Source organism: Centroberyx affinis, unplaced genomic scaffold, assembly GCF_046629955.1.
Source record: "Centroberyx affinis isolate AG114_WGS23_722 - 3 ecotype Tasmania unplaced genomic scaffold, CSIRO-AGI_Caff_v1 ptg001083l_1, whole genome shotgun sequence".
Taxonomy (NCBI): Eukaryota; Metazoa; Chordata; class Actinopteri; order Beryciformes; family Berycidae; genus Centroberyx; species Centroberyx affinis.
The window spans coordinates 260,069-286,921 of record NW_027279630.1 but is presented as its reverse complement, the minus strand read 5'-3'; the positions used below and the strand labels follow the sequence as shown (position 1 = coordinate 286,921).

The window sequence follows — 26,853 nt, the reverse complement described above, 5'->3', positions numbered from 1 at the left end:
CATCCGTCCAGATGCGATGCACAAACCAACCGTTCAAAGCCGTCTGTGAATGGTTACATGTTCTGAAGGACTCTAGCCCAAGGTTTGATGCCAGCGCTCCTGACAAGACTCACAGTCATTACTACAATATGTTTTCTTCTGTAAAATTCCTGCTGAAAAATCTCTTGTCTCACATACTGCTCTTTTAATTCCTCTATACTTACATAACCTATTACAAACCATTCACAACTTAAAATATCCGTGACATCTTGTTAAAAGTTAATGAGCTTATAACACATGATTGGAACACTACTCATTCCAGTTTCTTCCCGGAATGGGACACAGAGATCCAAAGCGCCTTATTGAGCAATGTGTGTGTGTGTGTGTGTGTGTGTGTGTGTGAGTGTGTGCGTGCCTAAAAGCCTTTATTTGTTTCTGAGAGAGGGATAGAAATAGATACACAGAGACAGAGAAACAGAGCAAGAGAATGTTTTTGACAGGAGGAGACAGTGAAGAAGAGGTGACATGTTTTGCTGTCAGTGTTGTGCCTGATCTTCACTAGATGGCAGTGTAGTGTTGGAATATCATTTAGCAAGATACAAACAAAAGTTACATGTTTCCACAGTCACTTTATCATTTTCAAAACTGCCTCATTCATATGTGTGTGTGTGTGTGTGTGTGTGGATATAATGACACCATATACATCGGAATTGTTTAAAGTTATGGTATGCTAAGGCTTCTGAAACATACACCATGTTTATTTTAATAACATGACTTCAGTGGAGCGTGACCTTTGACCTTGCTGGGTGTGCTTTTTGACTGGGGGTATCCTGCGGGTGTGGCTCAGTGATTGCAGCAGGCTCAGGAAATGAGTGTTTTATCAGCCTGTAAAAAGACAACAACAACAACAGCATAGTGGGTGGGGAAAAAGAAAGATCTAAATTTAACTCATCAGCTGCTGCCAACCCAAATAAAATCACCACTGGAAAGTTTCCTGTTGCTTTCCCTTCCCAAGCAGATAGTGATTCATTAAATGGATATTATCTGTGTTTATCAAGCTATTACATTAAAGCATAATAAATAACAACAGAGGCTCGTTGACATACAGAGCTGGGATCTATACATATGAGAAATTAGCATATACTCCACACTCTTGATGATGCTTGATGGGTTTCCTCTCCTCTTATCATGTTTGATAAGACAAATTACACCCACACCCACCTATCATGACCATGCATGGTTTACCCCGACTGTGCCCTACACATAACCCAACTCTGCATCCCTTTCACATCATGTGTCACTTTGTCTTCATTGTGCGTTTGCTTCTTTACTCAAGCAGAACGGCAATTCGCTGCCTAAAGCGTGTAATTGTCTTGTTTATCCACTTTCTCCCCGGCAATAGCGCACCTCTTTAGATGCCTGATGTATTCAGGTGGCACAGTAAAGAGGGAGAGCAGCACTCTCCCACTCATTCGCTCTCAGAGAGTATGTGGGAGGAGGTGATAGCGGGCAAGCATTCGCTGTGTGCAATGTCCTCCTCAACAGCAGAATATAGAACAAGCGCTGCACTCACTATGCTGAGGAAAAATATGCCTTGCAGAGCTACTGGAAGGAGATTGCAGCAGTTTTCTCCATTTACTGTGAGATATAGTATAATTGCTAGTAACTCCTCCTCAACACAGCATTTAGTTTTACCTGTAAAATAATTTCTTGTCATTGAATTTTGAGATTTTACACAGATTTGAAAAGGGGAAATGAGCTTACATTACAAAAGCAGGGTTATGTGTATTTCTAGGTATATATAAGATATTTAGTGTGTGTTTTGTGGGGGTGGAGGTGTTGCCCCTCCCATTTCTTTTTTCAGTCCAGACCAGTCCCATGTAGTAGCTTGCTCTCCACAACCTCCTCTGACAAGTTTTCTTGCTTTCCTCCAACTACGCTGTGAGAATAGGCAGCCCCTGTCACAGAGGAGCTGAGGGAGTATAGGAGATCAGAGGAAAGCAGCAGTTTCTCCTCTTCTGGGAAACCAGATGACCCTTTTCAAAGTGATAATGTAAACAGCTATCTAGCAACTGGTGGAACCGTGGGAGTTTGAACTAAAAAGTGAAGAATTCTCTCCTTCAGGAAGAGGGTAAAATCCACAGACATTGTAAGTTTTATTCTTTTACGTTTTTTTTTATCTATCATGACAGGCATGCGCTGGTGCTTGAAGTTAGCTAAGATCAAAGCAAAGTAAGTTATCTGGCACTGTGCAATTGCAGGATCTATCGGCTTTGAAACTTTTGGAGAGCAAGAGGTTATTTTAAATGCACTGATAGCAGATAAAGGACAATTTAAGGTCCATCAGAATGGAATTTCTTGGTAACAGGCTTTCATACTTTTTTTTTTTATATATCATAATAAATGGTTCCCCTCTGTATATACAGTATTGAGTAGTGGGGTAGAATGCAGCCAAGTGAGAATGTCATGCATTTGATTGTTTTGCATGTAGACTTGATCGTCTCCATTTGTTTTTACAGTGTTGTCAAGATCTTGATAGCGTTAGTACATCTTCCTAGCCTGACTGGCCCGTCTGCGTCTGTATTGGCAACTGCAACTGCAGCTGCAGCGGCTTCTAACAGCTGCTTTCAATTAATGTCACCCTCCAGAAACATTACTCTGAACAAGCATTTGTTGATTTTAGATGTGGGGTTGGAGCAGCACTGGATTTCATAATACTTGTGTCCCGCATTGTGAGTTATAGACACCCATAAAACTGAAAATGTGGATCATGACCCAAACCCTTTCACCCATGTAATAGATTATTGCTGTTTTCTTTTTATGAATTTTATGTTAGATTAAGTTTTATCATATGATCAACTCTACATTTTTTGTGCCCATCAAACTACTAAACCGATTTCATAATTAATTTGGCATTCTTTCACTCCAGTAAATAAAATCATAAAAGTAGAATTTGACTGTTTATTATGGTAAATGTCAGCAGTCTGGTTTCGTTCTCAGGGTTTTTACAGCTTTACTATGCTGTTTTCTAAACAGAGAGCATTCTCCCGCTCAATTTACTTACCCTCTCAATCTGGTTGTGGTTTGAATGTGATAACTTACCAGGAGTCAGACTCAGTCGGCCAGACCCTCTACCTCAGCGCTGGGTTAAAGTGAACCGCACCCTAGACACTAGAGCTCCAACATGGAGGCCATCCAAAGACAACCACAGCAGAGGCTACAGCCAGCTCTTCCACTTAGATAAACAAACCCGTTCTCTTTCCAGACGATTGCAGTGTGTGTGTGTGTGTGTGTGTGTGTGTGTGTGTGTGTGTGTATGTGTGTGTGTGCTGATGCAGTTCTACATGCTAAAGCTGTGAAGGCACCGTTCCAACTGTAACAATGTAAATTGTTTCAGGTTCAAAGTGGCCTCTGTTGTTGCCACCCACCATGCTGTGGGAGTGTAGCAGGACCATTTTTAGCAGGTTGTGGATTGAAATATGCTGTGTGAAGTTATCAAAACAATGCCTATGTTTTGCAGCAAAAAACTCCCGTGGTAAAAGTTTTCTTTTCTCCCCACCTTTCTCCTGTAGGTTGATGCAAAAAGGTTAATGTAAATGTGTATTTTAATGTATACCTAAAAAACAGATAGTGGTATGGTTCTTGTTTAAAGCCAAAGAGAGTGCAATTAAACCCTTCTGCGCTCAATATCTTTTAATTGTGTTTCAGAAATAGACCATGCTCAGCCATTTGATAGTGTGGATAATTAAGTGCTCTAATCAATCATCTAAATTGCCCAAATGTCTGTGAGGGCAGAAAGCATCTCTCATATACAGTAAGGCAGCATTTCTTACAGGATTACACCAATTTAATTATATTCTCTGACTAGCAAAACCACTGGAGAAAAGCACATTCACAGGCACAAGGTGTTAAAATGATAGGATATTGTATATCCCAGAGAAGATTATATCCCAAAGACAACATGTCTCCTTTCTGTGAATGTTTAGAGAATTTAACTGATGTCAAATGTCTTCAAGTTGTCCAACACTCTTCGAATATTCTCATTCAAGTTTTTGGTAAGGGAAGTTTTTACTTTGTGGAGATGAGTTGAGATGATGGCTGGTGAAATTAGTTAAATATACTCTGGAACTTTTAATAGTTTTAGGCATTAACACAAATGATGCTTTCCAGACTACTGTGCTGTCATCTGGCTTCCAACAGTTGGTATCATTTAGCTTGGGTTCAGGGTCAAGGGTCATTGAGCTGATAAAAAATGGTGCCCCCCCCCCCCAACTTAGGGGCCAAAGCATAATTACCAGAAGTTGATATGTGGGCGCGGGCCGACACAGCTCTTTAAGTGTTATGCCAATATTTCATACACTACTCTAGTCGGAAGGGAAACAGTTGTGCTTTCAATCTTTAAGTAGTTAAGTAAATCCACAGAGAATGGCTTCGGCTAATGAGGAAATATTATGAACTTTTACCTCATGCTCTAATGACAAGAATAATCAGTCAAGGAGGCAACACAACCGGTGTTTCTCCTTGATGAGAAGATATGTTCACCTCGTTGGATTTCCTTTTGCAGGAAGCCTTATTGGGTTGGATGGTACACTGTCACTATACACAATCTCTCCTCTTTTTCTCTCTGTCGCTTTCCCTCTGTCTCTTTCTTATATAATTTTCTGGCTTAAATCAACGACTGACAATGTTTCGAAGATAAACTGGTCAGTAGGAAAAAAGCACACCCACTGTTCTGCAAAAATAGACGTTAAACCTCACTCATTCACTCTCCTAATTTTGCCTCAGACACAGACAGCATAAGCACTGTTACTATAGCAACCGAGCTGGTACAGAGCTGAAAAAAAGTTGGGTTTTTTTCTCAAAAATTACTCATCGAAAAATGGACATTTTGGGTCTGAATTATGGATGTAAATAACAAGTAATTTAGTAGTTACTGTACTGAGTACTCGTTTTTTCTAATAGTATTTGATTACTCTTTTCTTTCGGTGTGTGTATGTGGGATGGGGGGGACTGTAAAATCACTTTTTTTCCTACAGTTTTAACATACAAAATATTCCATGTGAATAATTGGCTCATACTTTTATGGAAATTAGCTATTCGCTATTCGTTCGCATCATCCATGTTTTACATCTCAGATGGGTCATCGAGTACCTGGATAATTGTTTAAAAAATACTACTGCTCTGAATGTTAACAATACTTTCAGCTTGGGTATAATTTAGTCCAATTAATCCTTAGATGGTTTTAACCGCAGATATCTGCAACAGATAACCATATTATGCAATATTCCCATTAACACCAATTCACTGAGAGCAGACTCTGGTCTACAATTTTTTGTCCCGCCGCACTTGGTGGTGACATTTGTGGTACCTGAGAATACAGGCTGAGTGGAGACTCTTAGCATCTTCCCTCTCTCAGCTTGAAATACAGTTTAACACTGAGAAGGTTACACACAAAGAGACATGCTGCTTCTTTTCATTCCTCTGCATTTCGCCGCTGTAAGAGAGGTCATGAGTTCATCTGTTTGAGCCACTGACTTCAAAATAACGGTCATAAAAGATCTGACTTCATTGTAAAAGCATTCTGTGATTGGCCTTGGCAATGATGCTCTATATTCCAATATTATTACAAATCGGCAAAAAGAATGTCCTGCAATTACTGCTGACCTGAGGATAAAAAGGCCCAAACTATCAAAAATTTATTAAATTACAAAGCCAAATTTGTGAAATGATATTTGGAACAGGGCAATTCACAAAAAGCACTTGCTGCATACAATACAGTAATACTACATGATTATGTATGGAGCATTTTCTGTGCCACAGTAATAATTATTATTGATGAATTCATAGATAGGTTGTATAAGTTAAATCAAATAGGTCAATTAATAATTCAATTTCATAAACCTGTCTTTAATCGATTAATAAATTACTAAATTTAAATTGATTTGCACAATGATTTTGAAAAAGATTGTCATTCTCTTTACTAATGTGTTTTCCTATTCCCTCTCACAATTAAGTTGTCTACTGCTTTACCATTTACACAATATGCATGGGCCATTGCTATGCCCTGATGAAGGCCGTGTGTGGCCGAAACATGTTGGCTTGATTTTATCTGTTCGACCATGAGCTAGCCTTTGATTAAAGCTTTTTAATCATATGAAGAGTGCCTTGGATTCGCCTTTTTTGACAATGCATGGGCCACATTATTATTAGATTACTCCTTTTTATTAGATGACACACACCCATTGTCTAATGCTACAGCATAGCAGGAGTCTTCATTAGCCACCTGTTGGTCTGTGGATTCCCACAGTCTATCTGCACAGACTGTAGCATGTTGCTAAAGCTAGCCCAGTGTTAAGGACAGGGATCCGTCAGCTTTTGCCTGGTCATCTGGCAGATCAGCTGGAGCAGCAACCTAACCGTGTGTCATCACAATCCTTCTCCAACCCACCAGTGGCAGAGACAAGGCAGTTGAAGGATCCCTGTCTCTATTGTGCTGGCTTGCTAGCATCATATAGCCTGGCTGTGCAGTCAGGGGAGAATCCACCGGGCAACAGGTGGCTGCGCGCTTTCAGGCTCTTTCCTGACGGCCCTGTGAAGCGCCAGAGGCTGCTTCCTTAATTCTGCCACTTTGTGCTGATGTCTCAGGGTTTCCAACTCCTGCCTCCAGTTTCCCATCCACATCACTGTCAAACTGACGGATGCCATGGATCTTCAGGCTCCTCTCATTCTTGCATACCTTGCCACATAATGCATTGCTTGCTTGTGGTCATTGGTCTGTTGCCTTCATCGACTTTACGACTGCTCTGCTTGAACTGAGTAAATGTGGCTAATATGTTTTTAGATTTCCTTGTGGGTATGCCACCCTAATAAAGATTTTAATTTTCTTTATAGGGGAAGAGCGCCTTGGTTTTTATTCATGATTTTGTATTCAGACCCTTGTCCGATGAACGCCTTCGAGCTGCTTTAGGCTACTTTTCAACTCAGGCAGCACTCCAGACATTGTGTTGTTCATTCTAAAAGCCCATATTGAATCTTACATCCAGTCAATTGTGGAGTGTTTTCTTTACCCTCCGCTTACCTTATAATTCAAATTTATTTTTTATATCTTGTGCTTAAAACATTTTTACCATCCTCACTCTATATTTCAAGTTCTGCACAGTCAGTTCATGAGTTACAACTTTTGCACTGTGGGCCAAGGAGACCTTGATTGTTCCTGTGTGTCTCCCATGAGTTACAACCTGTTGGACATTGGCTATTCCAAAACACCATCCAGTCTCTTCTAGCGAGGCCTAATCGCATCCCAGTTGAGAGCAGATACAGTGTGGCTAGCCGAGTTTGCTAGCTCTTTTCTTGCAAAGAGACATGTTAATGTAGTGCCAGGCAGGTTAGCCCACCAACACACCAAAACACAGAGGCCAACAGACATAAAGTGTAGTTTGTATCAACGCTCCAGTGACACATTCTCAATTGTGGGACGAGGTGACTGTAGAAAATAAGAACCATTTTGTGAGGAAGGCAGACTCTGCATGTCAGGGGAATTGCACAAGAATTGAGAAAATAAGCATGTGACGCACAGTGATTCAGATGAGGGCAGGGTCAGCCCAGACACACAAAAGCACGTACTGGTCCGATGAACATGACAGTACAGACTTCACACTGGGTCTCTAAATTGCTCGTCTCACAGTGTAGTAGCTACCTCCTTCCCTTTCTTGAAGGAACCAGAGTTATATTCATAAACTGTAATAATTTTCACATCATTATTTCTCATGTTTTTCCCTGTCAAGCTGTCATGTGCAAGTTTGTTTGAGTTACTGCATCAATATTTATATCTTTTTACAGTGGTATCTCTCAAATTTATCCCATGAAGACTAATAATGCATTCGGGAAATATTATATTTCTATTCTAAATGTTTTTGGATGGATTTATCCAGGCTGTGTTTGAGTGTTTGTGTCTGGAAGATATTTCCAGTGGGGTGTGTGACAAGACAAAGGTGTGCTTTTATCTGTGGGCATCAATATCCTCAACAGTAATCTCTATGAATGAGGTTTCTGCTAATAACATCTGACATTTGGTCAATGCTTCCAAGATAGACTGCCCTGCTTGGAAAGTTCAAATAGTCAGCAAGAATCCGGGGGCTGCTGGGTGGGAGGATGTTGCGTGCTGCCTGTATTTATGCATGTGTGCGTTCGTATTCGTGTATATGTGTGTTTGTGCATAATATATAGGTGTGTGTATATATAGGTATTAAGTTTGTCTGTGGTTTCTGTGGGAGCTGTGCCAGAACAGGCAGGCAGGGTTTCAGGGTAACCATGGGGAGTTGAGGGGTCACACAGCTCCGCAGTGAGAAAGTTCTGCTTTTCATTACATCAACCCCATATGTCCACATATCTGCTCCGCCTCCCAGACTCCACTCTGTTTCCTGGAATTGTTATGTCAGTCAGTGATCCAATCCCTCTCTCTCTCTCCCCAAAAACCCAGATATTTGTATTTGTGTGTGTGTGTGTGTGTGTGTGTGTGTGTGTGTGTGTGTGTGTGTGTGTGTGTGTGTGTGTTTGTGGGTGATTAAAGGGTAATAACTGTGTGGGCTGGCGGGAGCAGCAGGCTGAGAAACGTCCATAGCTGCATTCACTGTTGAACATTTATAATGTGGAAGAGATTTGAATATTGCCACAAGGCTCTCTGGAGAGACTGACCGGTGAGGCAGCCCCTGCTCTTCACAGAGTAAATTTGTGCGGCTTTGCATTCGCTTTAGTCTCGATCGAATCTCCTGTTTGCAGTGATAGAGGCAATTTAATTCACTTGGACAAAAACAGCGCGCAAGTGGTTTTGAAACAGCCCATCATGAGATTTCATTAGCCAGGTTTCTTGCTGTTATTATCATTAAATTATCATTAGCTGCAACTTGGGCTCTAGGCTTTTCCTAGAAAGCTAAACCAGGAAATTCAATGATGGTCATTTTTACCAAGAAGTTGAGAAAAATGAGTGGATAAATGACTTTATATTACATCTGACACAGTTCAGTTTGGACTGTCAACTGAAATGTATCCATTTATATACTTAATTTAATTGATATGTATTAATGTATAATTTGGGGATATATTATTCTAGCCTTAATGTTTTAGGTTGTGTTTGTGGTTGAGGGATTAACTCTGAGATTGCCCTCTAATTGTGAATGAATGAGGCAGAAACCATGCAGTCTCTCCTCTATAAGGCCACATCTGTGTTGCATTGCTTTCTGCGAGCAAACATCCTATGTTTTAGAAAACTTCTGTTGGCTGCACTCACTTCTTCATTCACAGAGGAAGGCACTTGTTCTGGCTTTGAAGTGCTCTGTTTTGGTAATGCTGGGCCACAGCTTTGATGAAAACCTCGACTCAGGGGCGATGGGAACACAGACGTCTCAGTTATTTATTAAAGTGGTAAGAGTTAATGAAGCACACATCACACACACACACACCATAGACACACACAGAGAGAGAGAGAGAGAGAGAGAGAGAGAGGGGGGAGCTGCACTGGGAAATTCACATGATGCATGAGTAGTCACTTTCCTCCTTTAATCAAAAAATCAAAACCCTTGTTACAGTCTTCGCGAAAAAGAACTGTAATCCTATAATAAGTTCCTATAGGAATATAATAAGAATATCACAGGGATTCCACAGGTGATAAAATACCATAGAAATAAGGTCACTATAAACTATTGAGTATCACAGCCACACCATAAGTCCTTATATGAATATTATAGGAACGATACAGTGATTTCTGGTTAGGGAGAAAAGCCTGAAGGTAGTGTCCATTCCTTTGTCCCGCTAAACTCGGCAGAAGGCCTGGTGGGTGGATAAGTTGGGTCACATGGTCACTTTTCCTTTTTCCCACACAAACACACCCACATCCTCCTCCATGCAGCCACTCTTCACTCTTCTTCAACTCACTCTCTCTCACACACACACGCAGCGGGCTATCTGCGCTTTGTGGATAGAAGCACGAAGTTGCGCGCTGCAGGATTTCACAATGTATCCGAATCGGGAATAACACAATACGCCTGTTTTGCCTTGTTTCTTATTTCTGGAGCCTCTATCCAGCAAATTCGACATCGTCTGGAGGCAGTTAATTCACGAACTGAGCGGTTTCTTTCAGGTAAAATTTTCACACATACAGTATCAAGTTTTGCTACTGTATTATTATTGTCCGTTTTGTTGTTGTTTTTGGAGCGATGCTGCAGCGCAAACTGTACTCAAGTCTCAAAAAGTCTAGTTAAATGGTGAAGACGGCTTTGACTAAGTGTCGTTTGGGTAATTTATCCCCCCCGCATCAATCTGCATAGTGTAAGTGCTTTAACATTGTAATTTGATGCAGTGTACTGAGTTCCAGGTCTAATGAAAGTGAAAACATACACAACTTATTCATGCCTTGACTATTGGCTCCTGGCTTTCCATTTAGTTACTTCTGTTAGTAGAGGTTAAAAGTATTTGATTTCCTTCAGGCCTCATGTAGCAGTGGCAGAAGATACACTCATGTAACCCTCCTACTCAGCCACCCCCCCTCCTCTCCCCCTCCCCCCAAAGGTAACACTGCAACACCAAAGGTGCTAACAGCTATTCAAACCAGTTGATTTGCATGAGGCTTACAGAGGCCCACTGTTGTTTTCTATTGACTTGCTTTATAGCTTTTGGCTGGACAGTAGAAGTAGGTAAATTGTTGCTGCTTTCATCCCCCACTTTCTCAGCTAGCCTCCATCTGGGTGGAAGGGGGAGAGAGAGAGAGAGAGAGAGAGAGAGAGTGAACCTTTATGCCTAAACTGATGAAATTAATAAAATACTTTTGACTTTTGAGAGGTGGTGCCTGTGTGTGTCTGTCTCTGTGTATAGGTGTGTGTGTTTTGGGGGTGTGGGGGTAAGATACCATTGTGTTATTACAGTGTAGTTAGTAAAAACACTTCCATAGTGTATGTGCACAGCAGATATGGCTGAAATATCCTTTTGCAGATTACATAAAAACCTCAATAATATGAAACTGTCCTCCTCTCTATTGTCTCCATCCCTGTAATTACGTGAGTCACCATTGTGCCCATATCTTTTGTCTTCATCCGACACACGTTACCTTGACAGCGTGATTGTGGACAAAGCTCTAACTTTTTGTTTCCTCCATCTTTACAGATTCCAGAGGAAGAGTGAGCGGACGTGAAGAGAAGACTCATGAGTCTGGTGGAGGTGAGGCAGACGGCGGGGTCCATGACCCTGTCGCTGTCCAGCAACGACTCCAAGGAGCGCTACTTTGATCGCGTGGATGAGAGCGACCCGGAGTACCTCCGCTCCAGGAACATGTCCCCGGACCTGAGGCAGGACTTTAACATGATGGAGCAGAAGAAGAGGGTGACCCAGATCCTCCAGAGTCCGGTACGTAGCCCGCAGCTCGATATGTGTGCCCTATTAGCTTTCAGTGTCTCTTGAGTAATGGACAGTGCTTTTAAGGTTGGAGTGGTATAACCTTTGTAGTTCACTCAAGATGGATTGAACTGCATTTGGGTTTTTTTTTCATGTTTATGTGAAGGCTATTTCATCCACTCTGCAGTGTTTCTACCAGACATGGGTTTAGCTGTCAGTTTACTTGGTAGAATAGCCATATTGCCCTTGTCCAAGCTTATTAACACACAGCGGGTGTTCAGCGATAATCTGTGTTTGACTGCAGCTGCAGCTACAATGGAATGTACTACTGTCAGAGATAAACAGCCAAAATCCCCCTGCTGTGTGTTAAAATATTGACACATCAGATTGAATCTCATATGCATCTTTGGTGTCTTACAATATTTATTTATTACTGATGAAGCATACTAAGCAAATATATTCAGAGGTAAATGGAAGGGGATATTCTCTACAATTTCCTATGCTGGTTTAATATATACCTGTATTGCAGTGTTTTGCTTTGTTTTCATTATGTATATATATACCGATGGATAATAGCTGATACTATCACAATATAATATAAACCAGAAGGATGGAAAATTGAGCTGTGCAGTTTTGTTAAATGTAGTACAAGGAGATACAGTGAACACATGCCCATGAAGTGCATGGAAATAAGATGAGCCCACACTCATCTGTGATTGCATAACAGGCCCCAACAAGTGGAACTTATCTCATCACCATGGGAACCGTGGTAAGATGAGGCAGAATGCTGGAGCTTAGCTGTGGCACACAGAGAATAGCGCTGTTTCACTGGAAGGGATGCACAAGATTCACAGGCCACTCTGAAGGCATAAATTGATAGTCAAGCTTAATACAAACCCCCCCTCTCCTCCCTCCAGTCAACTCTTTTCACACACAGACAAAGAGGTTTTTAGTGGTCTTTCGTGATTTGTGTAAACTTGTAATAAGGAGAGTCTGAGAGCCCGCTGTGCTCCCTGACAGATCCTGAAAAGGTGTTGGAACTAGGTCAAGGTTAGGTTGGGTACACATGAGCTACCAGGATAATGTGCTCTTCCCCTGTCCTGTCCTCGCCTCTCCCCCTCTCTCCTCACCAAGTCATTGCTCGGCCCAAAAGAAAAAAAAAAAGCCTGACTCATACAAGGCAAAGTGAAGCAGTCAATCCAGCTTTGTCATACAGCAGGCTATTATGGAGGAAAGGCTTGGGAAATGAAGAATGTCTGAGTTCCCCAGGATGTTTCTAATGGAGGATGTTTCTCTTGGACTGTTTTATTTGACGTACTTATAACCTATCTGCCTTTTTTTTTTTTACAGGTGTTTAAAGATGAGCTGGAAGGGCTGATCCAGGATCAAATGACAAAGGGCAACAACCCCACAGGTCTCCTGGCTCTGAGGCAGATAGCTGACCTGATCATGGCCAGCACTTTGGGAGGGGCCGGCCCCCTGACTTCCCCCATCAGTGAGTGGCACTGTGTGTGTGGGTGTGTGTGTGAATGTGCCTGTCTGTTTTCTTTGTGTCTGATTGTCATTCCGCATGTCTTCTCTCTGTCGGTATGCATTATGCAGCCTGAATATCTTCATTGTGAAAAGCTGAAATTCTCAGACTCTTGTGACATTGAAAAACACTGAAACAGCAGAAAGGCAGAAACTTGTTGACAGCATTCTTCATCTTGAATGTTTCTATTAAGCGCCCCACATGACCAGCCCCAATAATGAATTACAGCTGTCTGCTGTGTCAATTATGTTACCCTCCGTGTTTCAGTGGAGGTCACAGCGCAGCCTGCCTGGGGTTAAAAAGATCCATTTTCAAAAAGTTTGACTGTCGAAACTGTTACTGTTTGAAAAATGAAAACATGGCGGCCGTAGTAAATGACTTTGAAGTAATTGAGGCAGACCTGCTCTTTTATACAGCTAAAGTGGCCATAAAACATGGGGTCCTGTTTCGTTGAATGCCCTTATATAGTATTATGGTCCAAAAATACCCTGCAGCTTCTTGTTAGAAGTTCTGAGAAAAGCCGTTTTTGTGATTCAGCTGTGTGCACTCAAGCTCCCTGGGATGTTCTAATTTTATATGTAGGCTTTTTTTATATAACAAACACTTTAGCTAGACCCAGAGAGAAACTTCTAAATGTTGTAGAAGTAAATCATGTAAACATACTGTAAATGTTTCAGCGAAAAAGATCAGAATTTAGTGTTGTTAATGCATAACAAGCAGCTTGTTTAGATGATTATGTTAATGCTTTATGTGTTTTGTGCCAGGCTTAGGGATGGTGAGTCCAGTCAACGACTTGTACGGCATCGAGTCTCCGTCCTTTGCCAAAGGGGAGAAACAGAGTCGCTGCAAGCTGGCCAGCCTCTACAGACTGGTTGACCTCTTCAGCTGGGCTCGTTTTACAAGCTCATACATTACTGTGAGTGCAGCTTCATGATCAGACTCCATTGCACATCTGCTTATTTATGCTGTACAAGGTTTGTGTATCTTAATGTGAACCTTAAGTTCTTCTAGTAAGACTGAAAGACTTAAAGGAGAATGCCTCTATATTTTAAGAATTTGTATATTATTTATGGGACTAGAAGCAGTTGAATTTTATGAACATGAACCGCTCTCCCATAGCCAGAATTTGAAGAGCTAAAACTGTAATATTAAAATGTAAAACCTGGAGTTGCCCCAAAAACAATGGATGGAAAGTCAATTTTGTCAAACCACACTATGTTTTTTGAGGTTTTTAATAGTAAAGTGAGCTTTATGCTGCAGTACAGAGTTTCCCCTACCATTGAGTAGGTGGGGTGGGTCATCCTGCTTGAAGGAGCTGCTAACCCACCTAAAAGAATTTCATGAGTAATGGTTTCGGTGGAGAGTTTTAGTCTCCCATGGTTTAAATGCTGTTTCAGAAGCTTTTCCACCCTGACAAGAATAAGATTCTGGGGGGAAAAAACTGCTGCAGTAGTGCTATCAGTGTTGAGCCAGGAATATATTCCTGTATCCCCAATTTCGGTGTAAGAGCTCGACGAAAGTAATCATTTTTTATGGAGCAGTTGCAGATTTTACATCTTAGTAGCACAGATCAGTATCACAGATTTCTTACAAGTCTTAGTCTTACTGGTCGTACTGGTTTTGAGTTTTCACATACTTTATGTTTCTATGCAATGATGTAGATTATTTCAGATAATTCCTGCTGAAACAAATATATTACTATTGTGATTGGGGGGGGGGGGTAATTTCCAATCACTGACATTTACTCATGCTGTTCACGTAATTATAACTTGTTGTATAAATGTTAGATATTGCTAACTATTCAATTTGACATTTTTGCGTGTGATTTTCCTGATTCCTTTTCCATCCTTTCTTTTGCCACAGGTGCGTGTCAGCAAAGAGCAGGACCACGTTCTTATCAGTCCACAAGGTCTGTCTTTTGCTGAAGTTACGGGAGCAAATTTGGTAAGCGCAGTGGCAGTGTGTGTGTTTTCATTCTCCACTCATAAGCAAAGTACGCACTGTCAGGAACCCTTGCTACATAGATTATCAGTGTTTCTCATTAAGCAAATGTTCATCAGTATAGATGGAAAGAAGGTACAGAAGGTATACAATGAAGTAAAGATAAAGTAATTTAGATTTGATAGTTTGTTCATTAATAGAAGAGAATAATTGATAGCTAGCTTTAAAGATGGTCAGGTGAATTGAAGACTCTAAAGCGCCCATAGGCGTTAGTGTGTTTGTGTGTAGTATGGTATATGATGTAGTATATGCATAAATGTAGTACATGATGTATATGTAGTATGTATATGATGTAGTATGATGTAGTATGTATATGACATGTATATGATGGTATATAAATTAACATGACTTGACTAGACTAGATGGACTCTGTGTGCTAAAAAATGTTTAGTGTTGTGCTGAATAGAAGGATTTTCATATAGTTGCCAATATGTAATTACCTAGGTTTAGTATTTATAATCAGTATTCTATCATCTTCTGAAATTACATTGAATCTATATGTTCCTCTCCTTTTATAACAATAATAATAATGATAATAACAGTGTGCCAGCTGACTGCGATCACACCCCTTATTTTATTGTTTTTCTGCCACCCTCAGGTGAAAGTAAACATGATTGGCGATGTGGTGGACCAGGGCTCCACTGATCTGGGAATTGACCAGTTTGGTTTCAGTCCTCACGCTGCCATTTACTCCATGCGCCCTGATGTGAGGTGCATCATACATATACATACTCCTGCCACAGCTGCTGTAAGTACGCTCCAAGCTGACATTAAATGAGCACACAGTAAGGTTCATCTTAATCAGGGTGTAAAAGCCGCAGCTAAATGCTTATTTGGCACCGGAGGAAAACATCTGAATTAAAACCAGCCCCCTGTATGCCTAGTTATTTTGGATGCAGACTCCCTGTAATGTAATGTTGCCGTTTCCTTTGAAGCTCGGCTGTAAAACGCACAGCACATGATGAACATCGCCATGTAAAGTTTTATTTGTCCCTTATAGCAAAAAGCTGCCTTTAGTTAGTTGTGGACGCATCATAATCACAGATGCTTTTATCCTATCTTAACAGGTGTCCTCTATGAAATGTGGAATCCTGCCCATTTCCCAGGAGGCTTTGCTGCTGGGCGACGTCAGCTACTTTGGTTACCATGGCTGCCTGGATGATAAAGAGGAGAAGGTGGAGTTCCAGAAAGCCCTGGGCCCTACTGCCAAGGTAATGTCAGACGAAGGGACTCCATTAAAGACAATAGGCTCTTCTGCATGCACTAGAAAAAAAATCCATATTGATGATATAGGCAGCTGGTTGTATGTTTAGTCATTTGAGAGTAGTCTCAACAACCTGCTATTACTCTTAATATTACTGTGTTTTGTACCTGTTGATCAATAAATGTATTAGTCAGTGTTACGCTAATGCATAGTAACTAAGATTGAACATGCTTGCTTTGCTAATCCTATATTTACAACTTTAACATTTTATGTGAAATTGGGATTTTTCAAATAACTGTACTCAGTAATTTCAGGCTATTTGTAAAAAGGACCATGGTACATGGTATGCAGGCATTATGTCATCATGGTGATATCTGTCTGTTCACCTTTCTGTCTGTGTTCAGACACATTCTTATGAACACAATATATCAAGAACAGTTGATAAACTTGCTGCATACATTTGCATATTAGTGAGAAAAATATATTTTCTTTAAGCTACTATAACTCCTTGATGCTTTACAATACAGACTTCATATTAATACCACCCATGTGTTATGTGAAGACGAGTATGTTGACATAGAAACATTTGCTAATTAATGTGTTAATGAGCTTAATGAATGCCTTCATTAGCATAACTGCTTATGTCATGGTGATTATAGCAGGACACCAGGCAGCTCAAGTGCCTCTTGTTATGTGTTTTTTAGGTGATGGTCCTGAGGAACCATGGGCTGGTTGCTCTGGGGGAAACCGTTGAAGAGGCTTTTCACTACATTTACCATTCACAGCAGGCTTGTGAAATCCAGGTAGATAAGACCTGATTTTATTCTTGACACTGTTTCTGTCTGCTAATGAAATATAATAACAACAACTTTCAGGTTGAACTGTTTCCTAAACTCGACAATGTGGCCTTGATACACTTTTTACACATTTATGAATTAACTACATACTGTATGTATAAATCATAGTGATATACTATTTTATTTTTCTTTCACTTGTAGAAAATAGTTTTTGGAAATCACTCCGACTTGGTTTTGGCCGTTTTCCAATTTTATATTTTGAATCGCATGGTCTTCTTGCTTTATCTACATTGGAAGCAAAGCTGACAAGATCAGACTTGTTCAAACATATGTTTGAACAAAGCTAAATCAAATATGTGGTTGAGGCCGTTGTTCCCAGCCGGCAGCAGGTGGAACCCTGCGGTGTTTGGGGAGTGTTGCTGAGACGGTCTGTCATTGCTTTGTGATGGGAGGCAGCTTGGGTGCTTTTTCATCATCCTATGTGTCTGGACCGCATTTGTTTTTCTATTGTTTTTGACACATATTGACAACTCAGTTTACACATAATTACAATTCCCCTGAACTGAAAGCCTTATCCTAGAAGAGAGAAAATATTTATCCATTCCAGACTGGGTATTCTCTTTTGCAAGTCCTATTTAAATTTCAGAATTATGCTGCATCTGCATCAAGGAAACTAATGGAATTTTGAAATTACTTCGACTGAGCACAGCCTTGATAATATGGCTAGTAAAATCTTTAACTTGTAAATAATTTTGTTAATAAACCTCCTCCTGTAGGTGAACGCTCTGAGGTGTTCTGGTGGAGCCGACAACCTCGTGCTGCTGGACAGAGAGAAGTTCAAACCCCTGACCCAGGGAGTGGCTGCTGCCGGGGTGCTGATGGACAACGAGGTCAAATGGAAAGTGGGCGAGGCGGAGTTCGAGTCCCTGATGAGGATGCTCGACAACCTGGTGAGTGAACCCTGACCTGTGCCCCTTACCCATGATGCTTTGAGTTTCCTCTCTCTGGGACTTCCTGGGGAAGTGTCTGATTACAGAACACCAACAGAGAAAACGCAATGAGTGTTCTTTAATCTTAAAAGGAGTTGAATAATTGGATGATGTTGTTTTATGGCAGCTGTGTCTAAGTGAACTGATGAAGATGTATTTTCTTTTTTTTTAGACTGATACAGATATCCAATATTCCCACCCATTTTTGTAAGAATCTAAGTACAAATGCAGGTGCAAAACAGGTGAAGCTTTTCAGACATGCCTATCTTAAGATAATTAAGTGTTTTTTAAACAAAAGACAATGTTAGTTTTATTCTGTTGCTAATTTGACAGTTTTATTAAATGACACCCTCCTAGAAAAAAGCTCACAAAAATGCCAAATATCGGCAGTAATACCGACACCAATATTGTTTTTTAAAGCTGTCTGACAATATATTGGTGCATCCCTAGTATTTTCTCAATATAATAGCAGATTCTCTAGTAATAATCACAAGACCACGTTATGGACTTTTGGCCTTCACCAAAGACAGTGATTTCATCTTAGTCTGTGGCTAACATGCTGTGTGCTGGTGTTGTCAACCCTTGAAGATTTCTATGCTGTTTGTAATTCTGTCACTTTACACACTGCTATTCTAACTCTACTGCTAAAGACCAGTGCCTGACAACTTCTGTGGGCACAAAAGATGTCGGACCATGTCTGATCTCATGTGTGTGCGACTAGCTGACAACTGAGTAGGTTGCAGCTGTGTTATCTTGCACAGCTATCTGTGATCATAGCACGCCCACCCTCTCTGCCAGAGCTTCCAGATGGCAAGGCATGCTGCGGGGAGTTAAGAGCACACAGACCGCACAATCACTTAGTGTCGGACTGGACTCGGCACACTGTGGGTTCCCATCAGTAGATTCTAGTTGTCTCTCCCGGCCTTTGATGCCTTCTTAACAACACACTCCTTCGATCCCTGCTGCCAACTGAGACCAAGTCTTGTCTTTTCTCTTTGAAACTGGGCACGTCTGCAAAGTGCTGTTTCGATATACTGTGAAAAGTGTTTAAAACATTTAGGAGCGTTGTGTAAGTGCATCCTGGGTGGCTTGTGCATCCTTTACATTCAATATATCTTATAGCTGATGTTGTGAGTTCCTTAATGTACAGATTGTGTGATAGAATATTAAGTAACGTTGCAGAAAAGTGCAAGCGTTTTCACCTCTGGCAAAGGATGCTTGTTTAATAAGTATAGCAAGAACAATATGTCCTCTCTCTGTGACCTGGTAGGGATACAGGACGGGCTTCTCTCACAGGAACCCCATTGTGCGGGAAAAGCCTCGGTCCAAGAACGACGTGGAGATCCCTGCCACGGTGTCTGCCGTGCCGCCGGAGGACAGCGAGCTGGGCCTGCGGAGCCCCTTCAAGTTCATGGCGCAGAAGCAGCAGAGGGAAAGGACCCGCTGGCTCAACTCGCCCAACAGCTACCTGAAGGTCAACGTGCCTGAGCGCTCGCCCAGCGGGGAGTGCAGCCCCAGGACCAAAACCACGGTGCGTTGAAAACAAAGTGTCTCTGTGAATTTAACATCCTAATCCTTACCACCAGTGTGTTTTGGCTTCAAATGGTATTGTAACCCTGTAATGGAGAGAAGAAGCTGCAGTTCTTCTATATTAGCCTGCCCTCTTGTGGAAAGTTTAATAAATGCATCTTTTAAAATCTTGTATTCCTAATTTTTTTCCTTTTTTTTTCCTCATGATTCTTGTCTCGTTTTTTCAGTGGATGAAGTCTTCAGAGCCGGGCATCAGCAGCGGCACCCCAATAAGGATCGAGGACCCGAACCAGTTTGTCCCGCTCAACACTGATCCCACGGAGGCTTTGGACAAGAGGAACCGGGTAAGTCGGAACGTCATCGCTCTTTTCACACTACATTTGCCCGCCAAGTGTTACAGTCCCGCACACCAAAGACCCACAAAGACTTTTCACACTTTCTTGGCTCGTTTTCATCAGCTACGGGAACTACTCTAGTCTATCATGGTTCAGTACATTAAACTGTGATTGGGTCAGTTATGTGAAAAATCCTCTTGCCACCCAGTTTATGTCCCTGATCTCCAAGCTCTATCGTTTCAGGTTAGCATTTTATAGGCAGAAAGTTGCATTCTCCATAATGTGCTGTATAGAAATGACTATTGAACTTGTATTCCAAGTAAACTGATATTGATTAGAGTGACCAATATGTTCTGACAAGCATCCTTCTGGCATGACAGCTGCATTTCACACAGAATCAGTCAATCATAAAGCCACTGCACTGATCTAATGAAAAACTCTGACCATACTGTAAGAAGAAGACTGTGGCAGCACTTTTAGCGTCCCAGTTACATTATATAACGCGGGAGATAACTGAATCAGTTTTAAGGCAAATTTGTTCAATTCATTTGTCTAGATAAGAGACCAGCACAGAGGCGACCAGATGACTCCAGGACCCAAGTCTCAGTTACTGGCAGGCATCGTTGTGGACACCATACCAGGACCAGTGAGTACATCCACAAAAAAGAAAAAAAAACAATAAAAGTAAACAATAAAGTAGCACATCACTGAAGCTTCAACCACGCTGTGTCATACAGAATATAGCCTGTCATTTTAGTTTGGAATTTAATGTATGGCTAGTCTTGAGATGAGCTGATACAGATATAAAGACAAAGTCTCTGTGGCTCTGTGATCACAAAATATGGTACATCAGGTGACCCTAATATGGTTTTATGCTCTTCTCTCTGTCAGGCTTTCATCATTGAGGATGAGGAGCAGACTCGCTCTCTTCCCCCCAACCCTTTCAGCGGGCTGACGGAGAAGGAGCTGGAGGAATACAAGAGCACAGTAGAGCGAAAGCAGCAAGGACAAGAAGGTACACATTTCTGTATTGCACAGCCTACTGGTATCTATATTTCTATATCATGGGATGCTGTTATAAAGCCCCACTTTGCCTCGTTTCTCTTTAAAGGCATAAAAAACCCTGACTTATTTTAATCCTACTTGGGCTTTCATGGTATTTGACATCAGCTCATGTAGATTATGAGTGTACAGTTTTTTTGGGGCTAATCCTCGCGGTCACCAGAGGTCGAAAAAGAAATTGAGATGCATAGACAAAGCCAATTTCCAAGCCTAACAGAGATGACATCATCATACAGGGCCGACAGAGGAACTCTTGGAATTGGTTCAAGAGACTTTAGGGCCAGCTGAATGCAGATTTGTGAAGAATTTTGGCTTTGAATTAAACTTGTTCAACTTCTAGATTAAGAAAGATGCATCTAAGACATTACTGCACGGGCAACTGTGGCCTTGAAGTACAGTTTTAAATTACATGATTCAAGGGTGCGACTCTAGTATCTTTGGCTCTGCTTTCCTCAGTCTAAATTGTTTCTTACAAATCATCACCAGTATTGCTTTACTCATTTGGATCCATGTAAACACATGCCAAAAGTGTTGCCAGGTTGCTGGCCCATGGTCTAGCCTACATATTGCATCCAATCAAACTGGATTGTTATATTCCAAATTATAATTGTGGTTGAGTTTGAGGTGAAGTGTTTGGGCTGTGTTCACTGAAATCAGGAGATTCCAGGAAAAATGCAATCAGGAAGAAATAGTCAAGCAGTGGTTTCACTCGTCCTCTGAGTCATGAAGTCATGTCACAGGGATGGAGGGAGACCGGCAGAAAAGACGGCGGCCCATCTGTTCATCTCCTGGTTTTGATCATGCAAAAGGCAAAAATGTGGCTTTGTGCAGGACGGCAACCACTTTCTATCAGTGTGTATTAGAATAACACCTCTATGACCTTCATAGTAATGTGCCTTTTCCGACTTTACTTGTTCTCAGCTTTCATCTGAGGTCTGCGGTGTATATAGAGAAATACTTTTCAGGCCCAACTACTAGTCTGTTCTGCTAGAAGCCTATTTTCGCATCTACAATTGTGTTGCCTTTGCAGCATATTTTCACACATTTCAAAGGGGAACAGAATGAATTTTTCCAGTATAATTTTGGGAGTGAAGGAGCTATTTGTAGCAAGTAGTAGTTATATGAAAGTACACTGGCTGAAGCTCTGAATTATTCTGTATTTTTGTGCTTTTCAGAAACAACTAGCTCCCCAGGTAGCAAAGTTGTTTATCCAACCTAGTATTCAATGGCTTCGGCTTTTAGTTTTGCTTCTCCAAACAATAAAAAAGATGGAAATTTGTTCATCTGATAATCCTCACACCACATGGACACACCAACTTTGATGAATGACCTCTGAATGATGAATTGAATCATTTTGCAGATGATGATGATGCCACTGATGCAGATGAGATGACCACATTTGACGGCTCGACCATCTCCCTCTCCCTCTCCCCCATAATGACTCCAGCTAAGCAAGGTAATTAACTGCTCAATAGGTATTTACATTATTAGGTGTTAACTGTTTGCTCCTAACAGAGGAAAACTGTTGTTTGCTAGTTTGTTTGTGTGTTTTTTTAGGCTTTTCTAATATAATTAAATTAAAATAAAAGGCCATTGTATTGCCTGCCACAGTATGGACAGCCTAGCTCTCATTGTATCATTATCATTACAGCCTTGTCTGTATGCTTGCAGTTCTTTTCCCACATCCCTCCTCACTGATTTGGTTTCATCTGTTGACAGAGACAATGCCCAATGGGAAAGACCACTTGGCAGAGATGGAGGAGGATCTAAGCATCAAGGTCTCCAAGCTGAGCGTGAGCACCACAGAAACGGTTGAAATCTCCATAACAACCACGGAGAAGACGGGGGAGCCGCAGACTCCAGAGAGCCAAACCAAGTCCCCCAAGAAAAAGAAGAAGAAGTTCCGCACACCTTCATTCCTGAAAAAGAGCAAGAAAAAGCCGAAGGAGAAAGAAAAAACAGAAGCCTAAAAGTGCATAAACTGAAAAAAAAGATAAGTGAATCGCCAACGTAGAGGTGATTTTTAATTGATTCTCAGCTTTTTGAAGGGAAGTAAAATAACAGAAATGACTGAATATCATTTGGTCAAAAAAAAATCTCCCAGGACAGTGTCGCGTTTTCCTCAGTTGGGGGAAATTCTGGTTTCACAGGAAATGTATTCAAGGCCATACCCTGCTTCCTTTGTTACACACATCTTTCATTCACAGCTATTATTTCATGTGAAAGTTTTTCCAAGATGTGCCAGCAGATGGTAATATGTATGTTTTTCCTGAGAGAGTTTTTAGTTGACCGCTTCTGAGAGCTCGGCAAAATGAAACAAAATGAAAGGTGAACATAAGGCTGCATACTGGTGGTTCTTATGACCCATATTTTCATTGGGTTTAAGAAAACGGATGCCATAAAACACTAACAACGCTTTGAACTTCATGAATACATCAAATGTTGGCTTACTAAGTATTTCTGTTTTTTTATTTTTTTTGCATAAGTTCATTTTTGAATGTATATTGAAAGGTAGGAAAATTGTTAAACAATTTAAGAGTAACGATCACACCAGTAGAGTCACAGCGGCTGGAAATCTGAAGTTGAGCCTTAAGCAGTACGATTTCTATCTGAACTTATCCATAGTTATACTATCTTGTAATAATATATGTTGGTTTATATAATAGGTAATACAATTTAGTGTTTGATAGTTCAATAAATGATTTGATATTCTTTACATACTTCTGACTGTTTTATTAAACATTCTATAATTGATGATAATACAGAAAATAAGTCAAGTTAGGCATGTTATTCTAATAATGTCAGTGATGCTTTTTTCACATGGTTGCTGCTTAATTGTAATTGTGACAAGGAACTGACTGTGACTAACAGAGCGAGTTAAGGAAAGTAAAGGCCTAAGACATATTTTTGCATATTGATGGTTATCAGTGAGAAGCTATGACTTTTACAGAGTTGGAAGCAAATCAGCACATGCACGGATGTGAGTTGACAATGAGAAGTGCCAGGCCTGAATCCCGAAAGTTGAATGTTGTCATGGATATTTTGACTAATAGTGTCCAAATAGTAAGTTGATGGCAATATTGCTGTGGAAAGCTTTTCTTTGTAGCCACTGTTTGAGATTGATATAAAATATTTTAGAGGACCATATATTAACATCCCAGTCAATAATGTGAATGATTTGCTTCGACCCAAAGGGAGAAAACTCTTTGCCTTTGTAAATAGAATGTTTTTGTGAAGTTTTTTTGTAACGCTAAACCAAAATGAAGGTATTAAAGATGAAATATGGAAATGTGACAGTACAATCTAATATCAATATTCCAACATTTCTTTTGTCATAATGCCTTTCATTGTAAGCTCCTTATTTACATTCGTACCTGAATATACACAGTAAATCATGTTTACAGATTGTATTACTAAAGTAATTTGTGTGCCTAGTGCTTGTATTTCCTCTGTTGTTTACATTGCTATTTGTATCGCCTGGGCTTTTGCATAGGTTATGGTGCTTTGCATTATAGCCCCCTTGCCTCAGTGATAGTCCCTTTAAAATTGCATTCCACCTGATGTAATAAAAACTGGGATGTGTTTACTTAATAGTTTTATTGCTCTCTTGCTTTTTGACTGAAAGCTATTTGATTTTGGTACGTCTTACCTTGACACAAATATAGCTCAAAACATGGACAGGTTTTTGATGCGGTTGAATATTTATGCATTTATTTCACCTGCTATATTCCAAGTAGCATGTTTTATTCATCATTTCCTTATTTCGCTTGCTATATTTCATTATGATGGGTATGGAAATCCAGCTAACCATACTGCTCGTAGATTCTGAACGCCCCTCATTAGAGACAAAATAACACCCCAGGTACAAATTAAAGCTTTCTACAAAACTATTTACACAGCTTTCAGTGAAAAAAACAGCAGCGTCCCCCTAAAACAATGTGCTCTGTTCAGTGATAATTGTCCGTGTGGAGCCGTATAATCAGTCTTCTGCCATGATATGAATGGGTGTTGTCATGGTAATCCACTGAGAGGGGCCGTGGAGACAAAGAGGGGATTTGGTGTCTCCAACAGGTGTTCATGTTAGGGGAGTGACAGGATCCATACCTACCCCACCCCCACCCACACCCTGCCTGCGAGGTGACGCGAGGGGAAGACGAGAGGGTCAAAGATAATAATGCACTTCTTAGGAAACAGAAGTGAATGACGTTCTTTGCATTTCTTCTAAAACAAGTCACATTAAAGCTGAAGTTAATAAAACAGCGTCACAATTTGGCATTTATGAAGGATTTACATTTCAGTTCAGGAGAATGAATGTTCTCTGGTCAGGAAAATGCAGATATGAAAGAAAAAGACTTTCACAAAAGGATTCTTCTGTAATTTCTTCCAGCTGTAATCTACTCCAAAGGACACAGAAAGCAGGGCAGCTGACAGACTCCAAAGTTGTCATCTGAACAATCCCTTACAATGTGTGGATGACAAAGCTTAGCGCTGAGCTCTTCCGTCTCCTGACAGTGTTAAGGAGGACGGAGCAGGTGACACACTTGGGCCGGCTGCAGTGTCCTTCTGCTGCGACCTCGGGGCAAAGTGCAGCTATTGTGTTAAAACAAAAGGACACAGCCACACAATGCTGCATCTGAGACCAACGTCTTGCAGACCACCACCATGCTGAGGAACAGCATCAGATCAATAGATAGATAGATAGATAGAGTGAGATAGAGATAGAGAAATAGATAGATAGATAGATAGATAGATAGATAGATAGATGCATAGATGCATAGATTTCACTTTCAAATGTGAGGTACTTGTGCAATTCATCCATGTGTTATTTTTTTCTGTACAAAAATACTCAGCTTTCTGTTCAACAACACACATCATGCCATATACTCCCTGCTGAGTGAGACCAGTGTGGGATGTTTGGCACATTCTTTCACACACACACACACACACACACACACACACACACACACACACCGTGTGACTTTGCCTCCTCTGTGACAGCCGAGCCACTGGTGTAATCCTCAGGCTTTTCAGATTACTCCAGTTGGGGTCACATTCTACACCAACCTACAGTGGGTCAGCTTTCCATGCTGTCGCTATCAGCGTGCAGCAAGCGCAGCCTGCACAGCCGTTCAGCAGAGACGGGCCTTTTCCTGCTCAAATGCTGTCAGTTTGCAACCCTCACTGAAATATCTGTCCATGTACATCTCTATTTATCTATCTTTTTGAGAGCATGATGTTTGAGTTTAACATGAATGTTGCCATTTGACAAAGTGGAAGGGAAATCCAGGATCAAGAGAAGGAATGTTAACTTGAATGTAAAAATGCATAGTAGGATAGGAAGGCGCAAAACTCTCTCAATGTCTAAAAATAAAAATAGATCTCTAAAAATAGATCTCTATTTATTAGTCATTTGATAAAGTACCTTTGCATGCATAGTCTGTTAGCATAAGCACATTTGGTTTTTGATTTTATGTTCGCCAGTTGTGTGTGTGTGTGTGTTTCAGCGTCCAGACTAGGGCTGCCTGTGTGTGTGTGTCAGGCATTGCCAGGCAGCTGAAATAGACTCCATGGGAGGGTGTTCTCTCTCACAGGCGTCCGTTACAGGCCTGGCCACATCTGCAGCGGGCCAGCCATCTGCACCCATTGTCTCAGAGGCACAACACAGCCTTGCACGCATGGCTGCCCCCTTAAAGGCAGGCCCTCTCCCCTCTGTCCTCCTCCATCCCTCTCAGTCTGGGGAAAAATGACTTCTTAATCAGTCAAAGGGACAACAGAAATGGACCGTCCAGCTAGAAGTGAATTCAATTTCAAGGTTAGTTTTTCAATGGACGGGTAACTTAAAAGGTTAGCTTTAGATGGTGAAATAATTTATGGTCATTCTGCAGTATCATATACATGCTGTCGTCCACTGGGTTTGAGGCATCCCCGAAGGATTTCACAGACTCTAATAGACTATAATTTTACTGATTTATTGCTATCTTAGATCTTAGATTTCCTTGTTATCTCCTTATGGATTTAGATTGTCTTAGAACTGGAACAACAC

General features: G+C 41.0%; 1 protein-coding gene across 2 annotated transcripts; it reads left to right on the top strand.

Annotated features, from left to right (window-relative positions):
* The first annotated feature begins 1,970 nt into the window (after positions 1-1,970).
* add3b (adducin 3 (gamma) b) lies at positions 1,971-24,381 on the top strand. 2 transcript variants are annotated; one of them, XM_071523367.1, is made up of 15 exons: positions 1,971-2,128; positions 11,134-11,373; positions 12,712-12,856; positions 13,657-13,808; positions 14,756-14,836; positions 15,492-15,641; positions 15,961-16,104; positions 16,802-16,900; positions 17,671-17,844; positions 19,154-19,414; positions 19,641-19,757; positions 20,305-20,394; positions 20,640-20,763; positions 22,171-22,266; positions 22,530-24,381. In XM_071523367.1, the coding sequence occupies exons 2-15, from the start codon at positions 11,173-11,175 to the stop codon at positions 22,778-22,780; spliced, it is 2,085 nt and encodes a 694-aa protein (XP_071379468.1). In that variant the 5' UTR covers positions 1,971-2,128; positions 11,134-11,172; the 3' UTR covers positions 22,781-24,381. The 2 variants fall into 2 exon arrangements, with proteins under 2 accessions (XP_071379468.1, XP_071379469.1); XM_071523368.1 differs by lacking the exon at positions 1,971-2,128 and adding an exon at positions 9,991-10,114.
* Positions 24,382-26,853: the final 2,472 nt, after the last annotated feature.